The 20,596-nt window shown below is 42.6% G+C and overlaps 1 protein-coding gene across 4 annotated transcripts in view; it reads left to right on the plus strand.

The window, feature by feature from the left end:
- The window catches only part of DHRS3 (dehydrogenase/reductase 3), a 30,155-nt gene extending 10,188 nt beyond the window's left edge, over nt 1–19,967 (plus strand). For 3 of the 4 annotated variants that reach the window (XM_048326221.1, XM_048326222.1, XM_048326223.1), the window contains 5 exons: nt 11,606–11,749; nt 12,405–12,524; nt 13,247–13,485; nt 14,587–14,712; nt 15,871–19,967. In XM_048326221.1, the coding sequence (XP_048182178.1) occupies nt 11,606–11,749; nt 12,405–12,524; nt 13,247–13,485; nt 14,587–14,712; nt 15,871–15,955 (714 nt within the window). In that variant the 3' untranslated portion in view covers nt 15,956–19,967. Of the gene's footprint in view, nt 1–7,413; nt 7,484–11,605; nt 11,750–12,404; nt 12,525–13,246; nt 13,486–14,586; nt 14,713–15,870 lie in introns of those variants that run through there. The other variant, XM_048326224.1, reaches the window with a different exon arrangement.
- Nucleotides 19,968–20,596: the final 629 nt, after the last annotated feature.

Genomic DNA, 20,596 nt, shown 5'->3' on the forward strand with positions numbered 1-20,596 from the left:
ACATTTAACCAACATAAAATTATACATATTTTGAAGTGGTATAAAAATGATGCCTGGAAAGATTCTGGCTGTGATTATCCTGTAGTATGACATAGTTTTAGCCACAGATTGCAAAGAGTCTGTATAAAGGTGGGTGGCAGTTGGTGTGACCTGGATAACAGTGTATTTTTTCCCTTATCTCAGTGAAAGACCCTTTTAAAGTAGGTGCAAATGGAGTTCAAACTTGACTTTTCATTCAGTCATCATCCCTTCTCTTGGGCAGCACAAGTGTATCCATGGGTGCTGTTTGCCTTTTTGGTAGGTCCTCTTTTCCAGTAAGTCCTGGACTAGAATCTTGGTATCGAAACTTCGAGCGCTGGCCTGTATCAGAGAGTCAAACTTCAGGCACTGAAGTGTTTCTTCAGTGTTTCTCGGAAGCTTCACTGAGGAGCAAATGTCTCCTTTATAGCCAGGCCTACATTAAGAAGTCAAGAGTCACCACTCAACCATGATCTTTTGTGTGCTTATAATTGGGGTTTGTTCTATTTGCTCTTTGAATCACTAGGTACGCCCAAGATTTTCTTAGTGTCTGAGGAGCTGACAAACTTGCACTACTTTACCTGAAAGCCGAAATTCTTAGGTAATCATTTTACTGGACCTCAAGAAAAAACTCAAATATGCCAGGCCTAAATTATGGGAGTGAAGAGTGTTGCTCTAAAGACACTGAGCAGTTCCTCTTTCCATGACCTTCAACAGAATGGATCAGCAATAACAGTGGGAAGACAGATACTTTCTACATGAACATTAAATTAGTGTTTGTCTTCTACCTGTCATTTCAGTCTCCTTGCTGGCAGTAAACACAGACAGCTTGTCTCTGATCAGCACTTCCCTGGGCAAAGCTTGGTGGAGAGGGAACAGAAAATCCTGACATCCCTTTTCACCAGCTTGGTTTAACATTGACTACAACGTCAAATTCCCTGTACCCAGCTCCTAAAAAACCTTCCCAGTGAGGACAGACTCAGCTTACTGCCTTAAGGAGACAGGTCATGCTTCCAAGTGGGATATTAAAGACATCCAGCTGGTACAACTGCTTCTTTCCCAAATGGTAATAGCTCAGGGCTGGCTCTGGCCACAGTGAGCTGTCAGGAATTATGTCAGAACATTTCCAAGGCCCTTGGGAAACACAGAAGTCCTGCCTCGCTGAACCGAGCTGTTTGATTTTGGGGTTGGGATGTGCTGCTTGTGCAATGCTGTAGCTTTCTGCTGCTTGTTATTGGATTGTAATCCAGGCCCCTTAGAGACTGCTGTCCGTGCTGTGTTTATATTTGATGTGCTTATGGAAGTAGGTTTGTCTCTTCAAAAGCAAACTCTTTAGCCGTCAAAAGGGGTTCCAGGGTTTATTTCCCTGGATGATGATGTGCAACTGTGGCAGATTGTTCTGTGACACCTTTTCTGCTGAAAGGAGGGGGATGTGTGTGTATGTGTGCACACATGTGTGGGAAAGGGATCTGGCACCTTGCGTGTACTTCAGAGCCCAGAGTTCAGCAGTGGGTCAGCCAGCTCCTCCTGACATCACTGCACTTGTTTACAGCTCTCACTGAGCTTTCCTGATGCCTTTGACCACTAACACGGTTTCATCTTAGTCCAGCATTTGTGCAAAATCATAAATTTAGAAGAGCATCTTATATCTATAAAGGGATTTTAGTTTCTCTTCCTCACTGACTTGAAAGGGACAATAAGAGATAGAAAATTCTTAACCACTGAAAATAAATTACATTTAAAAAATAAATTATATCAAATTATAGACTACGCAATTTCAAGTTGTTGTTGAAATTGTAATGGGACTAAATAATCAGAATGCTGGTTATAGACTGAAAAAGGATCCATTTCAGAGGGAGTTGATATATTCGGGATGAAGTCAGAATGGCTTCTTTAGCACTGGAATCAGTAAAATCAGTTAAAACACTTTTGGTTTGCATTTGAGTCTCAGATTTTAGGCCAAGTGGTGTTACTTGTTTCAGGATCCACGTTTCTGAGTGCAATTCCAACACTGGCAATCCATCCCAGATCTCCCACTGCTGCACATGGGGATTGCTGTCCTTCAGGCCATTACTTCAGTTGGGTTTGTCACTTATATTTAAGTGGAAGCGAAGATTGTCCTACAGTGAATGTGAGTCAACCAAAAATAAGCCTGTTTTTTAGGGCTAAATTTCACACACTTTCTTGGAGCAGTCTCCAGATCCCCAATGCTCTGAAGCTGCTGGTAGGGAGGGAACTCTTCAGGCAAAGAGCTGTGCTTGTGACTGCCTTTGAACACACCGAGAATTACTGTCACTCAATATTCTATTTCTGCCCCTCGGCTAAATCTCAGTTACTGACCAGGTACATTATATCGTTTATTTTATTGGAAAGTCAGGTTTGTCTCATGGTCTGTGATAAGTTAATTGATTGTATGTTCACATTGAAGAGAATTAACTTCATTTTGCATTGCAGTGGCCTGAAAAGCATGCAATCACATCCAAAGGACGGTAACTTCCAGGCAGCTATAAGTTGGGAATATGCTAAAGCTGGATTTGTGACTGCCTTACCAGCCCCTCTTGTTCTAATAACTGCCATTGTGGCAGAATCTGCTTAGAATTGCTTTGATCATTTCTGGATAAAAGTAATGAACATATATATAACTTTTGTTTCTACATTTAGATATCATTTTATTTAACCAGAGCTATGCTGGTTTTCACATTTTTTGTAAGCAAGGTAGCTTCTTTATCTTAAAAGTGTATTGAAAAAAATTGTGTAATCAGTGAAAGACCCTTTTTAAAGCCATGCTGTACCCCTGGGGGTGTGTGTGCTCTGGGAGCTTACAGTCCTCTGATTCCCATCCTCCTTCTTTGACTTAATAGACTGAGAGAGTTAAATATGTCCTGAAAACTGCCATTTGTACAACACATGAATAGATTTTAGAGATTCTGCCCTGTTGCATAGCAACAGCCACCATTAAAAAATAACATTTTGAAAAGCACATGAAAAGATAGGCAACCAGTTAAGCATTTCAATATTGAAGCTTTCTTCTTAAGCAGTGCCCTTTATTTCTTTGACTAAAATTCTTATAAGAAAGGCACCTTTTGACAGCTTTTATATGGTTTGAAAATGGTAGCAGCTCTCTTTTGCTGGAGGCAAAGAAAGGCTTGTAGGGGAGCTTGTCTGGAGCAGTTGCTGGTGTTCAATTTATACACAAATTTAAGGCAGGCTATTTTAACTCCAGTACTTCTCCAGTAGCCTCACGGGAGAAGTTATTTTTTCAGTCAAGAGCTGAATCCTATTATGTACATGGATGATCTGGAGCATATTTTAGCCCTTTCTGGAGGGCAGTTTATAATGACAGCATTGGGAACATTATTCACCCTTAGGTTTCCATGGCTGTTTTTGTTGCAATCCTTCTCCAAGCTTAACAAATTTAAACCCTTCCCTAGTTTTTCTTTTCGGTGATGTTTTGAGTATAGCATCTAATTGATAAATTTGTATTTTTTATTTTTACAGAGCTTGTAGAGGATTTTTTTTATATTCCCCAAAATAAGTGAAGTGCTGGTGAATTGCTCATCGTGATTTAGCTTAGAGCAAAACTGAAGGTGTTCTGAATTAAAGCTGACAGTTCTTTAAATTGGTAATGCAGCATGATTGATGCTTCTATAAGCTGTGCAGGGTCTAGCCTAGGAGTCAGTGCTGTCCCTGGGGGGATGCAGAGCCCAGCCCTCTCCACTAGAACTTAAAACCACCCAGCATTTCAACATTTCAAGGTTAGGCTGCTCTGCTGCAGAATTTGTCTCAGAAATAGAAAGGCAGACTCTAAAGAAGAATCCACTTCAACCAACTAGCACCCAGTTTGTAGCTCTTTAATTCTTCTTTTCCATACATTTATATTGTCAGATTTTTCCATTTTGTTAGTTTAGAAGTGCAGACTTTTCAGTTAATTGTTGGTTGAAGAGGCAACTTGTGGGCAGTTTTGCCTAGTGAGGTGAAATAATGCTGTATTGGAGCCACTTTTTAATTCCACATGTCCCTTTCTTCTAACATTACCCTGTACTCTAAACTTTCGGACTTCTTTAGCTTTCCAAAAACAAACAGTTACTGTTCGGTGTAGACATAACTTTGTGTTGTAGTAAATGTTTAACTCTGTTACAATGAACTTTTAGCCTGCCACATGGTAAGAATTCTTTACCTGTAGAGTTATATCCAATAAGTAAAAATAATAATGCAGCATTTTGGAAGGAAAATGTGCACACAGCAAACCTTCAGTGATGCTGAAATGTCCTGTATGACCATGGCAGTAATTTCTTTTTCCCCTTTGAAATGTTATTTACTGACTTTCTATCCCTTCATCCTGTCTGCTGTGCATGCAGGACAGAAGGGCTTTCTGCACCTGCATATTTACCCTCCCCACAATTTCCTGAGATCTCTGTGGACATTTTTATAGGAATCTGGATTATAGGGATGCCATGCCAAGCAAACGGAGGCGGCAGCAGCACACTAGTTATTTTTGCAGGGTGGAGTATTATATTTCTATTGGTGGATGTCTCCAAACCCTTACCTCAAATACAGAACTTTCCTAACATTACCCCTCTCCCCACCCCCAGATACGCCACTTCTTCCTGCTCTCCAGCCAGAGAATTTTACTGCGGGATATCTCTTTGTGTGCTTTGGATCCCTGGAGCAGCGGCCGGTTCTCACACATGGTGTGGCAAGACATTCACCATTAAATGTCTGTCCTTTCTTCCCCCACAGATGCTTCCAGGGACCTTTGCAGGGTGACAGTTTGTGGCCACTTGGTGCTTTTTGTTGGAACGTGCACTCGGTTTGACCCTGTCCCAGCGTTAATGGGATTGTAAAGGCTGACTCCTGCCTGACCTCTCCTTGCAAACAACCCTCACCCTTCCCCTTCCTCCTCTGCTCCGAGCAGAGCTGGGAAGAGTCGCTCCCAAGGCAGTCTGGAGTAGCAGTTCGTGCTGCAGACGAAAGCAATTGGAAAAAACATTGGAAAAAAAAAAGTCAGCAAGGGGCCACCTGTCCTTAAATAGTCCTGACTGGGAGAACAGTGGGCATTTGTTCCCTTCTTTAGGGGGAGCTGGTCTTAAATGCCTGTGTGCAGACAGAAAATCACACATTTTCTTTCCAAGGAAGGTCTCTGTTGAATAGCAGGCAGGTGTTGACATACTCCTCTGTGATTTTTTTAGGTGCTGTTTGGTTTCTTTCAGAGGAAAAAAAGGGTGACTGGGGTACAACTGGAATTGACTGTTGTTTAGGTGAATAATGTTAATCCCATTGAGTGCTAAGTCAACATATAAAGTAATAAAAATTCTGCCTCTAGACGAAAAGGATTGGAATTCACTCTTTTAGTCTCCTTCTGAAGTCTCTTTAGCCCTAACTTTTAATCTCATTACTGTGTGTTACTCCTGGCCTTAACTCAAACCAGTTTATAATAAAGTCTGTGGCTTGTGTTTACCAGGGTGGCAGGATTAAATTTAAATTCAATTCTTACAGACTTTACAACTTCTAAATAGTAATCTAGAAAGGCTTGTGTGTAAAATAGAAAAACAGGCTTACTCTCTTGATTCTCCATGTTAACGTGCAACCTTTCTCATACCTGTCCCTTGCAGCTTTGATACTCACTGTGGGAGCTGAGAAAAATTTGCCACTGGCCTGCTTTGTTTGCTTACCTTTATAAAAGTGTCACTAAGGGGCTGGGTTAAGTATTTTGACCTACTTCAGGCATCACAAGGTTTTTTTTTCCTTTCTAAAGCAAAGATTGGCTTTTCACACTGCAGGGCTACACCTTTCCCTCTTCCAGTAATCTGCCTTTAGCTGCCTCTCCCATGGAGAACTCCTGAAAGAACTTGTCTGCCTTTGCCTGGGGCCAAGAGAGGGGAAGGGGGTGGAGGAGAAAACCGTTTTGCCATTGACAGGCAAAAGACATGGAGCTTTTGAGGCTGTGGGATTTAGCCTCCCTTTCTCACGATATGCAAAACTCTGCCAGGATTATGGGTCACACTGGAATGCATTTTTTCGGAGGACAGGCTGTGAGTTAGTACTACCAGACTTTGTAAATATAGGGGGATAAGACTGGCATACTTCAGTGGATTATCTACACTTTGTACTTCCTAAAAGTATGCAGGAACCCTGAGTGTTGGGCGCAGAAAGGCTTTCTGTGTTTGAACAAAGGTCTGTGCAATTACAGATACCAGCTCACACAGAGCAACTTTTGTTCCACTGGACTAGGAAGGAGGTTCAAAGGGGGAATGAAATGTGTTGACCTACCAACTACTTCCTATCTCTGCTGATCTGGGGCTGGGAGTTGTGGTTGATTTGTGGAGGCAGCAATAATGAGATCAGGCAGGAAGGGCATTCGTGTCTCTGCAACACTTTAATCTTTCAGTGTCTTCAGATTATATCAGAGAATTGCTTTATGAATCGTAAAATGGAGAAACTTTCGGCATGGAAGTTATATCTGCTAATCACAGCTCACCTTGTGTTGTAAAGGACCAAGGGTGAACAGTTCTTTACTCAAATACAACCCAGATAACCCAAGGGGAGTGCCTAGAAATAGCAGATGTTCAGTCTCAGAAGTTTGTGGTGGGACACCTTTCCAGTACTGCTCCAGCTCACTGGAGGCAGAAATTCTAGCACAGCAGGTTTGCTGAAGATACAGTGCCAAAATAATTGATGATGTAAAAGGGCAGCGTTCCTTTGCTGCTGTTCTTGAATTGTGCTAGCAATAAAATCGGACGAAACAAGTTAACTAGCCCTGTAAATGATGTACAGTTAGCTCTAACCTTGTGTCCTGCACCAGTAATATCCTTCAGTCTCTGGAAGCATTGATCACGTGTTTATATTGTGGTTCATAGCAGTTTCAATCTAGACCAGTTTATATAAATTAGTGGCTTTATCTGATTTTGCGGTGGCCAGAAGCATAACTCTTCTTGTGTTATGGTGAAAGTCAGGCTTTGGCTCTGCAGGATTGGGGCTTCTGGCACGAAGCCAGTGCAGGTCTCTGTTAGGCAGCCTTACCTTAGTCCAACAGCAGCAAAACTCTTCCCTCTGACTCCCCTCCGACCTCGGGGCAGGCCTCATTAGCAGATTAAATCCAGAGTTAAATGAGTCCTCTGGGAGCAGAGGATGCAGTGCCTGCCCCTCTAGCTGAAAGGATTTTCCTAAGGTCAGATAAGGACCTTATCTGTGACTCCAGATCAACAGATAAAGTTTGTTTTGCAAAAATCCATGAATAATCCTGGGAAAATCTGCGCCAAGTGTGATGTCACACCCCTTGCCTACTTTGAAGTTCATCAGGGGGAGGAGGGCATGTAGAGTTCCTCCCTCCGTCGTCATAAATCTCTTCTTCCTTGTGTCCAGTGGCAGGATCCTGCCCTGCTGCCTCCAGTAGCCTGGAGTGTCAGGGATAGCTTTCCCATTCCACCTGCCTCCCTGGCCACTGCCAGCCCGGGGTCACGCCGAGGTAAGTGTGGGCAGGAGGCCTTGGAGCGGGATTATCCACCTCCCCAGGCTCCTGCCCTCGCCAATTTTCTGGTCAGTAACTCTGTGAAAGGAGAGCATGTCTGGTGCAGCAGGGACAGGCAGGCAGGGGAGGATCGTGAGAGATGAAGGGGAGGAAGAAATAAGGGCTGGATTCTTTCCAAGAGAAAAAACTGTCTGTCCAAGAATTTATCCAAAATGCAAATTAAATATTCCTCTGTCCATCACTAAGTTACGGTGAATGGGTGGCTGTGCAGCATCCTGATGGGCTGGGAAATCAGGAACACGGTGTCTGTCTTTATTCCTTTGCATTTTTCTCTGTCCAGACAGGAACTTCTGTGTCTGTTGGAGTCATTCTCAGCCTCCAGTTGGGACACACTTACTGCCAATTTAGACTTAGAAAAGAAAGAGGAGACACACCAGACTCTGAGCCCCATGTCTACATTTGGAAAATTGTCCTTCCTAATAAAATGGACCATTTCCTAAACCACAGGTCTGGACTACTCATGAATGCAGAGCCCTCAATTCCCAGCTGGGGCACAATGAAGTGAAATGATGCCTTTCTTGATGTTGACTGAGCAAAGAATAATATTCTTGTATCCCAAGGGTTGCATCCCAAGGGGAGCAAAGAGCCAAGTGTTTGGGTAACTGGAGCTCACGTGGCAGCAGCAAACTGCCCCAGGCCCACAGTGGCTCATTAGGTCAACAGGGAGCAGAAGGGTTTGTTCAGGAGCATTGAGAACATGGATGATCATCCCTTAATTACACATTTTGCAGAAGAGGGTGAATGCAGGAGAGCAGAGAACTGAGGAGTTTGTAGAAAATCTCAGGAGGCAATAGGAGATTAAGGACGCAGAAAACATCAGAAACATCAGAAAACTGCTGTATTGCCTATGCAGTAAGACTGAACCAAGCCCTCCATAAAGATGTTCAGGAGCAACAGATGCCTCAACTGTGAGACAAATGCAGCAACTGAGTCTTGTCTCACTGTAAGAGCTGATGTCCTGAGAGGCTGGAGGGAAGCCCGTGCCAGTTCAGTTTGGCCAGATGTAAGAGAGAAATTGAAAATCTCATATGATCTCGTAGGAGCAGTCAAGCTTGAATTTGGACCAAAAGCACATTGTATTGAGTTCTGAGTTTTATCCATCTGTAAAAAGTAGCAGAAATGACAGCAGGAGCCCTCACTTCCCACTGGGTCATCAGGGACCTCTCACAAAAGAATGGTCTTTTATTTACTGCCTTTCTCTTACACAGGCTGAAGCCTTCACCTGAGTGTGGACAGTATCAAAGACAGGAAACTTCTCATGGAAAAAAGGCAGTACTGAAATTAATGTTGTCAGCAGGATAAGCAGCAAATTCTGTCTTCCCCAGATGGCTCAGATTTTAACGGGGTCACCTTGCAAGACTTGCCTGTAGGATATTAAAGGTCGCAATGAAACTGTTGGGGCATAAAAAAATATTATATCCAAGAGATGCATCACAGACAGATGTTCCTTTTGACAGGTCATCCTTTGCTTAACTATTCTTCCATGTATATTTCCTGACATTCAATGCATCAGTGGCAGCTCCTGGGAATAGGAGGCTGTGTGGATGTTTGAAACAGATTGAAGTGAAGAGTGAGGGATCTACTTTTTATTTAGCAATAGCAGTGTGAAGCGCTGGAGTATTAGATATGTGAGGGCAGTTTCTTGCCTTGCACTCTCCTCGTCTGACACCTTATTTCTCTTTCTCTCCTCTTCCTGTCCTACCTTCCATCACTCTTTAACAAGTCACTTCATTTTTTAATGTGTGCATTGACTAATCCAACCCTGCAAAGAGGGTGAAGTTCACCCTGATGCAAGACTCTGTGGGCATCAAACTCGATGTTTGCAGTTGACATTTTGTAGTGGTTTGTCCTCCCCTTTGCACAGAGATGTGGGTTGTGAAAGGGAGAGCAAGTGTGCATGTGCTCACAGCTGAACAGTATTTTGTAAATATTTCCTGAGAGCTTGTGAAATTTCTCACATGTTCTTGATTTCCCTTCAAGTCTGCAGTGTACACATGAAAAATATCCCTTGGTCTAGCCCTGGGATCAGAAGTGAGTAAATAGCCATCAGTTTTACAAGCTTTGAGGAGATGCCAAGCCCTGATGGCCAAGGGTGATACGCTGAGACTTTGGAAGCCAGGCCAGTGCACAAGCTGCAATTTCAGCCATATGCTTTCTTACAGTTTTTAAGTTTTAAGCTTTTTCCTTGAAAATTACTTCCCCTGAGATAAGATTTCCCATGAAATGGCTCTGGCATATTTATACACGCTCTGAAGTTTCTGGTTAGCCAGATTCATTAGTGCTCTGGAGAATTTGAGGATATAAATCTTATCAGTCTGGGTGTGTTTGGGTTCACAGATGTGCCAATGACTTGGAAATGGGATTAATTGTAAATGTGACTTATTTGGGAAATGGCTGAGGACTTGGGTACTTCTGCATTTTAGCTTTGCTTGGGCGCACTGAAGAGCTCTTTGGCCCTGCCAGAGATTAGTTTTAGTACCAGTTATGAGATAAGCTTAACTCATCCTTAAAAACAGGTATGTTAAAGCTCCCTGCCAGAGGTTTGTTGTGGGGAAGGAATACTGCACTCATAATACATAATTTTTAATGTTTATCTTGCTGTTACTAAATTAATTGCAGGGATGGAGCTGTAAGCAGTGATGGAATTCAGACTTTTTTCTTTCTGTTCTTTCAACTTTTGGGAAACTCAAAGATTCTTTAGTCTTTGAAGTTTAAGTGTGCTTATTTTTAACCATTAAAAAATCAGTATACTGGTCAGATTCATACAGACTCAATACACAGTGGTGTGAGAAGGAACTATAACCCTGGATCACACGTCCTTGGAAATAGCACCATAATTTTGCATTTCCAATGTAGCAACCGTTTCTTCTTTCTTTTTGGATCTTGCTCTTGGAGTCAAAGAGCAGTCAGCTGATTGCAGTAACATGCTCCATTCAGTAATTTATTTTTTGCAGAAGGCAATGACTCACCATTTATAACATGGTGAGTGCTGAGAAGACTAGTTGAAGAGCAAAAAGCATAGATCAATTCATTCATAAAATGTCTTAGGTAACAGAGATGGAATTATATTCCTTCCAGTAACCTTAAAAGAAATAGAAAATAAGGTTGTGTACTCAGAAAAAAATATTGTGGTTAAGTCTGTTTAGCTGCAGGTTAGTGTTTGAAGGACAGTGGTGGAAGCCCCCTCTCATACTTGAGACTGATGTTTTTGTCTCACTAGAAAGAATTGTCCTGGACAAAGCCCCATGATGGAAGTTAATGAACCTGGTGACTTTTCAAGTTATTTCTATTTCTGACCTCGCTGCTGGTGTAGAAATGCAGATAGGGTTGTCTGGTTATGTCTCATTCTAAGTCAAATCCATGCTCCATTATTTGAATGTTTGTGCCATGAATATTCAGAATTTTCTTTGTACAAGAAGCAGTGTTTAATTTTTACTGTGTTAAAAGGGAGTGGCAGGTGAAATGCTGCATATATGAGCTGCAAAGTAAATTCATACTTGAAATTTCTCACTTTAAAAGTCTGTAGTAGGATGAATGCTTGTTTGAAATGCACCTGAGACACCAGCCTGCAATCAGCATTGCAAGTAATTACTAGGCTCAAAAAATACATACTACTGCATAGCAGATTTTGTCTCCAAACGTAAAACAAGAAGTAGAGAACACACGAGATATTCAGGAGGGTCTGTGGTTTTAGGATAAATTTATCATTCTGTACATGTGTATAGCAAAAACAGGGAGAGATTTGAAATGACATGATACAGTAAAATTTCCAAGCATTCCATATACTGGTCCTGTTAGGCTTAAGATCTATTTTTTTGTTTTAGCTTGTATTGCTTGTAAAGAATCTGTAACAGAGGATCAGCACTGGGACACAGGTCCCACTTGATACTCCCCATGTAACAGAAAATCATTGCTTGTATTAAATGAAACAAAACAACAGCCCTGGCAGTGAAAACACATCAAAGATTTCCATCGAACTGTTGAAGTCAGAAGCATGTTTTAATTATTTTAGATACGAAACAGAAGCAGTTCAACTCTAACAAAAGTTTCTCACTGCAGATCATCCTGTGGGGTCGGACTGAGAAATGCCTGAAGGAGACCACGGAGGAGATCAGAATGATGGGGACAGAGTGCCACTATTTCATCTGTGATGTAGGAAATCGGGAGGAAGTCTATCGGCAAGCCAAGGCTGTGCGGGAAAAGGTCTGGGAGAACTCTGGTTGTGAAGGGGTTGAGGGAGCTGGAGAAAAGGAGGCTCACGGGGAGCCTTCTGGGTCTCCACAGCTCCCTGACAGGAGGGTCCAGCCGGGGGATATCAGGATCTGCTCCCAGGGAACAGGGACAGGATGAGAGGAAATGGCCTCGAGTTGCACCAGGAGAGGTTTAGATTGGATTTTAGTGAAAACATTTTCATGGAAGGGGTTGTAAAGCATCAGAACAGGCTGTCCAGGGCAGTAGTGGAAGCACCATCCCTGGAAGCGTTCAAAAACCATGTGGATTGTGGCACCTGAGGACATGGGTTAGTGATGAACACAGTGGTGGAGCCGGGTTCATGGTTGGACTTGATGATCTCAAAGGTCTTTTCCAGCCTTGACAATTCTGTGATTCTGTGATTCAGTATTTGACGAGAAAGAAAATATATTGGGAAAAAAGAAGGGTGACCATGCCAATAACGTTGTACAAAGTCTAGCTACCTGTGTGAGGTGATCCAAAGGATTGCAAGGCCCATAGGCAAGAATGTTAAAAGCTGTGAAAATAATGATGTGTTTGGGCAGTAGTGGCTATTCAGCTCTAAGGTAACTGCCAATTTGTATGGGGAGATACAGTTTGTCACAAGTAATTTGCCTTTTTTTTGCAGGTGGGTGACATCACCATCCTTGTGAACAATGCTGCTGTGGTCCATGGGAAGAGCCTGATGGACAGCGACGATGATGCACTGCTCAAATCTCAGCACATAAACACCCTGGGACAGTTCTGGGTGAGACAATCTCTTGTGTCCCACATAGTCAAAGCTGGGAAAGAGAGTGACGGATTACAGCCAGTAGGTCTTTCTAAGGGATGCTTGATAAAACCAGTCTGTCTTAAAAACAAGAGAAAAAACAATGCGAGGGGCAATGGCCAGAGGGAGGAGATCAAAAATAAATACAATCTTTTCAGTATTACTCAGTATTTGATGCTCTTTATTCCCATTCTGTGATTTCCAGAAAAACATTTGATGACTTTGTCAAAGCCTGAGCTCACAGAGGAGTTTTCTGTATGGTGATGTGAAGGGAACATGAGAGGAGTGTGGGACTACATTGCTCAGGGAAGGGAGCTGTGAAACTCAGTCCATTTTGAATCAGACAATAGAAATAAAAAAGGGCTTCTTGTGATTTCATCTCTTTGTTGAAGACTTTATCCCGTACAAGTTCTTAAGCATAGAATGTACTCTGTTCTTGGCCTTCATCTGGAGGTACTGCTTATATACGTGCTAGGAAAGACTTCTGTTGTGTTTCTACACAAACTTTGCCTGCTTAGAGTCTCAGAAAATGGCAAAGCAACAAGGTCCTCTGCCACTCCTTTCCTGACATAATGAACAGGACATTGGGGTTTGTCGTGTCCGTGTCACCTTATTTTTTTCAGTCAGTGTTGTTTTTGATGTATCACTGCTGAGCAAATCTTTTTTATTTCTTTTCTTCTTTTAACTCTGTTATTCTTCAGACCACCAAAGCATTCCTGCCAAGGATGCTGGAGCTGCAGAATGGGCACATTGTTTGCCTGAACTCTGTCCTGGCCTTGTCAGCCATCCCTGGTGCCATTGACTATTGCACCTCCAAAGCCTCATCATTTGCTTTCATGGAGAGCCTGACCCTGGGGCTGCTGGACTGTCCCGGAGTGAATGCCACCACAGTCCTGCCCTTCCACACCAGCACAGAGATGTTCCAGGGCATGAGAATCAGGTCAGTTCAGGGGAACTAGAATAAAGTATCTCATTTTAAATGAATCATCAAAATACACTCCTAATTAATGCTTCATTTAGTTAAGAGAATTTGATGTCTCATTTGGCTGCCTGGGAACAGAGGGTCAGTCTAGGCCACCTGGGACTCATCAGACTGGTTCCCTCAGTGTGCTAGGATATTCCTGCAGCCTGTTCTGGGGGAGACATTGGCTGCTACAGGGAGAACTGGAAGCTGTTTTTCCCTGCGTGTATTCAAGCCATACCAGAGAGGGAGGGGAGGCAATCTGCAACTGTGGTCATGCAAAAGGACCAGTCTACAAATTACTTCAGAATTAACAGTACAAGTTCCTTCTTTATTCACTGGAATACTTAATCCTTTCCCACTGAAAGGAATGACAGTCATTTACTGAAGTGAGACTATCAGTACCTCCTTTTTGCCCCTGTCCAAGAGAACAAGTAATGGCTGTCAAAATTAATCTTTTACAATGGGTAAAATAACCTGTTAATACAGATTGTGCTCTCATAGTCAAGAAAATCTGCAGTGTCAAGCTATTGCAGGAGCTGGGAAAAGCCTTATGTTTGGTATTAAAGGCAATGGAGGAAAATATTTGTCTTTCACCTGTCAAGGATTTGAATCAAGCAAAGAGGAACAGAGAATAAATGGAAAAACACCAGCTCTGAAAAGACAGCATTTGGTATTGGTTTGCATTCAAATTAAGAAAAGCCTTGAATCAGGGCTCTGATTACGCTGTGCCACTGCGGATGCTAAAAAGCAGGAGCAGAGGAAAATGCTTCAGCAGCTGGAAAATTCCTCTGCTCCTGCTTTTTAGCATCCACATGCCACTTCTCACTGAAGGCACCAACATGCACATTCTTAACTGTTTAGCTCACCCAGTAGTACTGGTTGGAACTGGGCGTTCTGCTTTCGGGCTTTTTGGCTGGAACTAGAATTTTCTGCCTCTTAGAGGAATAGCTGGTCCTGGGCATGTTTGAAGGCCAGTAACCAGTGATAACTTAGAGAAACAGGACTTGGGCAGTGATAACCTTAAAGAAAAATCTTGGTTCACATGTAATTATTTTATTTCTTACATTTTTTATTCAGGTTCCCTAGTCTTTTTCCTCCTCTCAAGCCAGAGACAGTGGCGAGGAGGACAGTAGAAGCTGTTCAGTTGAATCAAGCCTTCCTGCTCCTTCCATGGACAATGCATGTTCTTGTCATCCTAAAGAGGTGAGTATTTCCTTTGCCCAGCAATAGTGTCGCTACGTAGGGAAGGTTGGCTCTGTGTCTGTTCCCCGAGGCAAAGTTCAAGCTGACAGGAACTGCTCTCTCATCTCTTCCCTTGAAAGACAGTCATGGAAGCAAAAGGGAGATTCCCTTTGGAGATTTTTTGTCTTTGTAAAACTCCTTTATGAAACCAGTTTCATCCCCAGAATTTGGATTCCTGAGGTGTAAAGTGGATTTTTGTCTAGGGAATTTCTTAATAATTAACTTACACAGGTAGTTGATTGGGATTTATTAAGTCACTTGTTGGACTCCAGGCTTTTTATTGTGTGGGATTTCTGAGCCATAAGGCCTGGATATCCCAGCTGCATTTAGAGAGCATTGCCTGTGTTACAGCAGTGAAACTACTAAATCAATATTTTTGTGTATGATCAGGACAGAAGTTTTAAGGTCTCTAAGGAAAAAAAAAGTCATAACTTCATATCCTGAAACAACCAAAGAGAAAGGACATTCACTGTTGTATGTCCATGACAGTTTGCACTAAAGCCTTCGGAAAACCTGCTGCAGTCAGGAACTGAAACAAGGCAATGAGACTTCTGTGGAAAATAATTTCAGTATTGCATTTCAAACAAGAAAAATAATTCACAGTAAATGCTTTGCTCTGAATGTAAAATTTGGGGTAAAAGTTCCCGGAAATTCTATTGACAAGAGAAAGGGCTGTTCCATTTTATTGTAAGAATTAATAGGTTATTTTCCATTACTGTAGCTGTCAGAAAATCAGGTCTCTATCCATGCCTTAGGATAAGGAGGCCACATGCCTTGCTCAACCAGATGGCAAGGTAACCAGAGAATTTAGATTAAATTTGTGTACATCAAAATATAGTATTTGGAAGGAAGAAAACATAATGGTATCTTCCAAGTTACATCTTTTACAGACATTTTTTGGATAAACATTTCTGTAGAGAAAGGGTGACTGGATGGAACTTTCTCCCTGTAGGGCCTCCTCACAGCAGGAAACTGATGCCAGTTTTGTCTGTGTCTCTCACTAGCTGATTTTTGAGCACGTGTATATTTATGTACATAAATGCATATTTACACATCTCTCATTAGAACAGATTAAGGGATTTGTCTCATCTGATCATTTTCTTTCTCCTTCTACCCCAGCATTCTCCCCCAGGCAGCACTTGAAGAAATCCACAAGTTTTCTGGGAGCTACACCTGCATGAACACTTTTAAAGGACGAACATAGACCTGATGGCTCAAGGACTGTTCTGCAGTGAACCCAACACAAGCATGAAAATCCTACAGGACTGTGAATCAGCAAGTCTTGGCTTTCAGCCTGCTCATGTGATTTGTGCTGCTCTGAGGCAACACATTTCTTGCAGGTCATATCCATAGTAACATGACCTTTGCACAGGATTGAGTGAGTGGACTATGGACCCTTGGAAAGAAAAACAGAAAGTGTGAAATGTTTCTATGGTGTTTAATTCTTTAGAGTTCAATTGTTAAATCTACTCATAGTTTTAAGATGTGATTTTTGTTTCTGAAGTGTCTGTGGGCTGTCTCAGTGGAGAGGCATCACATCCCATCCCAAACACACTTTGTCCCCTCTCTCCAGAGGAACTGCCACTGGTTTCATTTCAGCTTTTTGAATGGGGAGCTTCAAAATTACTTTGAAGAACTAAAAGTTATGAACATTTAATAGAAGTTTCCTTCCCTTTCTTCAGTTTCCATCCCATGGTGAAGTTGTTCCCAGCACACACTGGGGAAAGAGCAAACCATGAAGCAATGTTTTCTTTGCTGCAGGCTGCCTAGGACTTCTCTTTCTGCGCCCAAAATAGCTGTTGTACTTCCTCTGTGGTGGCTGGACAGGAAGGCTCAGGCAGCAGAGCTGAGAGTTTGAATAGTGGGAGATTCTTTCTGTCACTGAACTCATATGTGAAATTGTCATTCTGATTTTTTTTGTTGTTCATTTATGATAAAATATAAACATATTTTTAGCGTTAATCCCAGTTGCCACACATGTAGGCAGCAGCACATTTGGGATGAACTAAATCTAGAACTAAAACTAGAGTCTGCTTGTACAAACATACATTCACTGACATAATCCATGCAGAGGAAAATCCATTGTATCAATCTGCACAGTGAAGTGGAATAATGCTCTAAAAATAGAAGAGACAGTACTGTCGTGCTTATGAGATGTGAAGTTTGGGAGCACATTTAGCAAAGACCTGATTTAAATGCACGTTGAATTCATCTGGGAATGAACCCATTGTGCTTTAGGGACATTGAATCAGGTACTGATCAGCCAAAAGTGACAAATATACTTGGACTGAGGTGCCAGAAGCAGCTAGACATTATTTATTTTTGTAATTAAATATCCTTTTTGACAGCCTAGGAAGGGCAACATGGCATTCCTGTGCAAAATGCAGTGAGCAGCACATTGGAGCACTACTAACAGAGGAATTAATATAATTGCAATACAGGAAGTAGCAGTCTAACTGGAGACACCTGAATGAAGTGCCTCAAGGATGGTTGTGTGATTAAAAGAGTGAATTTAGGGCTCTTGACTCAAATTTTGAGCTTTTCCATAAATGTCCTGTGTAGCCTGGGGCAAAATGCATCATCTGAAGGCGTACCCTGACCTGCAAAGCAGATATTTCTAGTGTTTCCCTACCTCAAAAGTTGCAAGTCTGACTACCTAAATGTCTGTTGAAAGCTCAGAAAATTCAAATGCAACGTGTTATAGAAAGGAAAAGCAGTATTTTTTCATAGACCAAGAGGTTCTATACAAAAATTTAGATGAGGAAAAGACCCATATGCCAAAATATATCATCTCCTAAAAGACATCTGAGGAACAGCAGAAAAGCTGCGTTTGAAACACTCCTTTGGTTCTGCTGTGTAGAATGGAGACTTGCTACTGAGGGGCAAAGGTGTGAGTGTTAAAATCAGGTCTGACCTTACTGCAGACCACTGGATTTCTCTCTTCTGGAGCTCTCCAAGAGGAAGATGCTGCTAGAAGTGCCACTGGTGAAGTCCCTCTACTTGGGTGAGTGTTTGGAGGGGCTCTCCTGCCAGGGTCAGTGCAGAACTATAACCTGGAGCACTGTGACACCTCTGAACATGTTTCTTAAAATGCAGTTTTTGTTGGAATTCCTGGATGTCTGAGGCTCTCTGGAGAGGATGCAAAGAAACGTCAGTCTCTCTGTGATTTTGAGGCCCACCCTAATAGATGCTTCCAGCTTTATTTTTTGTCAACTTTTTTGAGAAGCCCAGCTCACTGAAAGGTCAAGTGCCATGAAGGGAGAACCCTTCCAGGATCTGCCTGGAATACTGAAGGTACCAGGTTTACCAGGAGAGGTTTGGGAGAGGAAGGTATGATGATACCAACTTCCCCTTGTGCTCTCTGGTCCATTCCAGTTCCTCATTAATCCCAGCTGGGTGTGCCAGGCTCGTAGCTGCAAGAGCAAACAGCTGTGGTGGAAGAGCAGTGTCCCCCTGAAATTAAACCTTTGTGCTGAGATTCTATTTATTGGTAGCTTCCTGATGCAAAAGTGAGGTAAAAACACACACTGGAATCTTCATTAATCCCCAAATCCTGTCCCTTAGATAGATCTGCTCTTTCCCTGCACCACACAAAAGATGTTCCCTATCTCTAGAGTTGTCTTACACACTAAGTGCTGTTGATTTCTTTCTGATGAATATAAACAAGACAGAACATAGCTGAGACTTGTCATCTCTTCTCATACACACAGAATTCCCCCTCTCTTCCCCCAGGGTCCTGGAGTGGACAGCGGGTCAAATAGCAGTCACAGTGGGGGAGAGGGTTGCAGCAAACAGAAAATAATGAGGAAAACATTGACTTTGCTTTTCAGATAGCCAGGAAGAGTTGGGTAAGAGAGTTCCTTCCCTTGTGAGTGTTGCAAGGCAGGACAGTTTCCATCCAGCAAGCAACTGCAAATGTGAATGGAGACACTGAAGACTTTTTTTTTAAGACTCCTCTGGAATGGCTGCTGAGGTCTGCTGGGACCTTCCCACATAAGGGTAGTGTTGGGTAATCTTGAAGTGCTGCAAATATGGACAAGCTTTGTTGAAGCCTAAGGCCTTCTATGAGGAATTTTCGCCCTTTGACTTTTTTAAATTTTGATTTTTCCCGCTCTCTTTGCTGCCTCCTGCTCTCCACTGCGAAATTATTTTTTCCCTTCTGTTTTCCTATGTCATCACTGCACTTTTCTGTGCCACCATCTTGAAGCCAGATGTCATATGAGAGTCTGGAGTAAATCAAAATCGGGGTGTCCATTTGTTATCCTGCTGGAGGAACCCAGGTGAAGCTGCAGGAGCAGGTCACAGGAGTTTCATAGGAAATTAGTTTTACTTGCTCCAAACTCTGAAGAAGTAAAAGAGTCCTTGCTATCGCTCTTATACAGGAGATTGCTTCTGGTTAAAAATTTGAATGGTAGAGTAACATGAGCTGATTTGAGACATGTTCCCCTGACAAAAAAAGGCCCAATTTAAATGGGAGGATTTTTCAGTTCCAGTTGGTTTCAGGGGCTGGTGTTTATACAAAGTGATTGTCAGAATTAGCAAGGCAGGGCAGGGAGAGGAGGAGTCCTTTGCAAAGGAATCTGATCCCTCATGTTCGATATTTCATTTTGTGGTTTTTGATGAGAAAAAAATGCACCCTCATGTACCCTTGGTGACCTTTAAAAAGGTCATTCCAGCCATGTCCCTGCCAATGGCATGTTTTTAGCAGAATGACAAAAAGGAGTGAGCCCTCAAAGTGGGAACTGTACCCTCCCCACTCACCCATTGTTCTGTTGAGGTTAAAAAGCAATAGAGTCCATCCCTCTAGTTCTTCTAGAACTGCGCAGAAAGTGCCTGGGCAAGCGATTCTGATGTTTGCAAAGAGAAACTTGTTGTACTTTTATGTAATGTGTTAATTAGTGTGGGTGGGTATCATCAGATCTAGTCTTGCAATCCTTTCCGACAACTCCCTGAACACTCCCACCTTCAGATATTAACAGATAGCACTTGCCAAAGCTCCTAAAAACCCAGTAACAGACTTAATGCAGGCAGAGCATAAGTGGGTGCATGTATTTCAAAGAGAACACATCTGCTTGTAGCAGACATTAATGTGGCCTAGTGCCTTCCTTGAGCTGAAATGCAACTGTTGAGAGAAGAATACAGGGTGACCCTTGGATCATCTCTTTTGTTTTTATTTCTTCATGTGGCTTCAATAAACTTAATCTGGGTGGCAGCCACTTTTTTGACAGCACTGGTTCCTAAATTTGGGGTAAAGCAAGATTATGTCAAATGCAGTATTTAACATTTTTACCAACCGCCAGCCCTGAGAATGAGAATATTCTGCACTGTTTGCAGCTCTCACCTCCCCGGCACTAAGATCCTGGTATGTTTGGAGTCTGAGCAAACCTGTCAGTCACCAGCAGCAGTTGCATTCTCTAGGGAATAGAATCCTCTTTGTCCTAATGCTTTTCTGAAGGAGATGTTGACCTGTGAGCAGTGGCAGCCACAGATTCAGGAATGTAGGGAAAGACGAGTCAAAACAACTTCACCTGCTCCCTGCAGCTCATTGTCTTCTATCCGGTTTCCTGTGGGAAGATGGCAATTCAGATACTTCTTGCCCCCTTTCCCACCTCTGTTCTACTGAGGTCACCTCAGCACCTTCCTTCAGTACCTTCAGGGAGCCGAAGTTTCAGCACAAACACCCCTGTCTGTCTTCGAGGAGTTGGATCAGCTGGTAAGTAGTGGAAGAGCAGACAGAGGCTGTTCTCAGGGGCTGAGCTGCCCCAGCCTGCAGAGCACAGGTGGAAGACACAGGACACACCTTGATTGTCCCCTGGACCACTGAAGGCAGTGAGTCCCCCCCCAT

This window comes from Corvus hawaiiensis, chromosome 22, assembly GCF_020740725.1.
Source record: "Corvus hawaiiensis isolate bCorHaw1 chromosome 22, bCorHaw1.pri.cur, whole genome shotgun sequence".
NCBI classification, from domain to species: Eukaryota; Metazoa; Chordata; class Aves; order Passeriformes; family Corvidae; genus Corvus; species Corvus hawaiiensis.